At 34.9% G+C, this 2573-nt stretch overlaps 1 protein-coding gene across 1 annotated transcript in view; it reads left to right on the forward strand.

Moving 5' to 3' along the window:
• The window catches only part of Ska3 (spindle and kinetochore associated complex subunit 3), a 30100-nt gene that overhangs the window by 19724 nt on the left and 7803 nt on the right, over nucleotides 1-2573 (forward strand). The window contains exon 6 of the mRNA XM_023699163.1: nucleotides 1594-1679. Coding sequence (XP_023554931.1) covers nucleotides 1594-1679 — 86 coding nt within the window. The remainder of the gene's footprint in view (nucleotides 1-1593; nucleotides 1680-2573) is intronic.

The following is a 2573-nucleotide window of genomic DNA, read 5'->3' on the forward strand; positions in this document are numbered from 1 at the left end:
GGGCTGGCTGGCATGTGGTGCTAGGGGATTGAACCGCGGTCCCTGTGCTTTGCCAAGCTTGTTTCAGGTAGGTGCTTTAGACCACTGAGCCATCTCTCCAGCCCCTGTTTTTTTTTTTTTAAAGACAGGGATTTACTGTGTAGTTCAGGCTGGTCTTGAACTCACTATGTAGCGTAGGGTTATCTCAAGCTCTGGTCATCCTTCTGCTTCAGGCTCCTGTGGGCGGGCATGTGCCACCATGCCTAGTTCTGTTCTTCATTTAAAAGGCTTGAGCAAACTCTAAGTTGGATACTTACTAATAGTGAAACTGTCACCATTTATTATTTAACATCATTCTTGATGCCCTGACCAATGCAAGAGATAAGAAATAGAAATGAAAAGTCTCTGTGTTATATATCTAGGCCAAGGTTTTTTGTTGTTGTTGTTGCTAAAGTGGGACAACTGGTTAACTGTTTGGAGAAAGATCAAATAATCTTTATCTCATGTTAAATTATAAATAGATCAAAAAGCCTTTAAAAGTTGGAAGAAGCAAGTGTAGCTAACTTACCCATTTAGACAATGCAGGTACCCTGGAACTACCTGTGTATTTATTCGTAATTGCAAGAGACTTGTAAGTTCCTGTAACATTTTAAATATCTGAATGATATTCAGATATTCCATTCAGGAATATATAACAGAACATGAAGTATGTAAGGATGTAAAAGAGACAAACCTAGAAAATACTTGCAACAAATGTGACACAGTGCTGTACCCTTTCAGCAGCTGTTATACACACATTGGTGAGCAGTGGCAACATTGCAGACCCTAACTAAGAGGTGATTGTGATTGAACTGTACCCAGGAATTAAGGAGTGATGACTATAAATATGAAAAAACAGTTTTGGTTGTTGAAATAGTTTGAGGTTATATTTACTTGAATTCTTACCAAGAGTACAGAATGGGATAAGGATATCAGTTCAGTGATAGAGTGATTTTCTAGCAAGTGTGAAGCCCTCCTCTAGTCTCCTATACCATAAAAAAAGTTAAAAAAACCATGTATATTCACATACTGCTTTGTGTATACTGGATGTTAAGAACTTCATGGTTCACTGTATTCCAGTTCAAAACTGGGCACTTCTTATCTGGAAGTTGATGGGATCTTCATCAGCAGTGTTGGGTGTTATTTCTCTTTATAACTATTCCAGACAGCTGGGTAGTTAGTTGGCTTGGACAACTTTAGTACAATGGTAAGATCCAGTTTTACTCTACAACACTGACAGTTTTTTATGTATTTCTGTATACTGGTTGTGCAGCTGTACTTTATGATTACATAATTTCTAGTTTAATGAGTCAAGCTTGTTTTAGTATAAGTTAATAGATTTTTGCTGCACTTTCAAGACTGTCAGTGGAAAATGGTTCTTAACCTCTTATGAACCACAACTGTGTATGTATATTTTAAAAAGATTTGTTCTATGGGACTTTCATTCCATAAAAAACAAAACAAAACAAAAAAACACACAGGCTGAACTAATCTAGGCTTCATGATACATTGTAAGATTACACTTTTAATATGAATTTTTTTAAAACTTATAATTTTCTTATAAATTGTCACCAGTGAGGTAGCTGTAGAAACGGAAGCTAGAACCAGTGATAACGGCTTTGTCACACCTGGCCCCATAATCCAGCAGCTGGAAAAAAGTGGTGAGTTTTAAAACTCCATTTCTCAGCTATATTCTTTACCAACTATCACCTCAAATATTCTGATAGTTTTCTTTCATCTTTTTAACTTGTAACATTGAATTTTATTAAGTAGTTTTGTTCTTGTTTGTCATGATTTCACCCAAGAGAAAGAAAAGTTTCTAATACATTTCTAATGTTGTTCGTTTTCAGTATTTGTCAGATTTTTTTGTTACTAACATTTTAATTTAAAATATATGTGACCTGGGTGCGGTGGTACACATCTGTAATATCAGCAGTACTCTTGGAGACTGAGGGAGGAGGATTACAAGTTGGAGTCCAGCCTAAGCAATTAAACTTGGAAAATTTGTTAAAAGATTGGGGATGTCATTGACTGAGTTCAATCCCCAGTGCCTCCCTCAGCCCATCATTCACCAGTCTTTTTGTACAGGACCCTATTTCTTTTCTTTTAGTTTATCTTGTACCTGTTGATTAAAGTTGTGCATTATCTTTCTTTTATAAACCACATCTAGACTATACTGTGTACCATTTCAAATTGTGAATTTTTTTAGCTAGTTGAATAACTTAAGGGAAATTTTTCATGTATTGTTTTCGTCTTTATCCCAGCAAACATGAAGACATTAGTTTTGTGTGTGAAAGTATAGTTTAAAAAAATCCTAGAGTTGCTGAGTAATTTTTTATAATTACTTGATCTGTACCAAATTTATTGGCAAATATATTAAGAGTGACTCAGATTTTCTCCAATTTTAGACATATTTTCAGAAAATTTTTCTTTTTGTACTAATTATATTGACATAAACTGATGTTACCAAATTCATAAGGGCTAAGGATATAGCTTAGCACAAGTGTCTGTCTGGCAAGACAAGGACCTGAGTTCAATTCTTTTTTTTTTTTTTT

This window comes from Octodon degus, unplaced genomic scaffold, assembly GCF_000260255.1.
Source record: "Octodon degus isolate 3935 unplaced genomic scaffold, OctDeg1.0 scaffold00111, whole genome shotgun sequence".
Lineage (NCBI taxonomy): Eukaryota > Metazoa > Chordata > Mammalia > Rodentia > Octodontidae > Octodon > Octodon degus.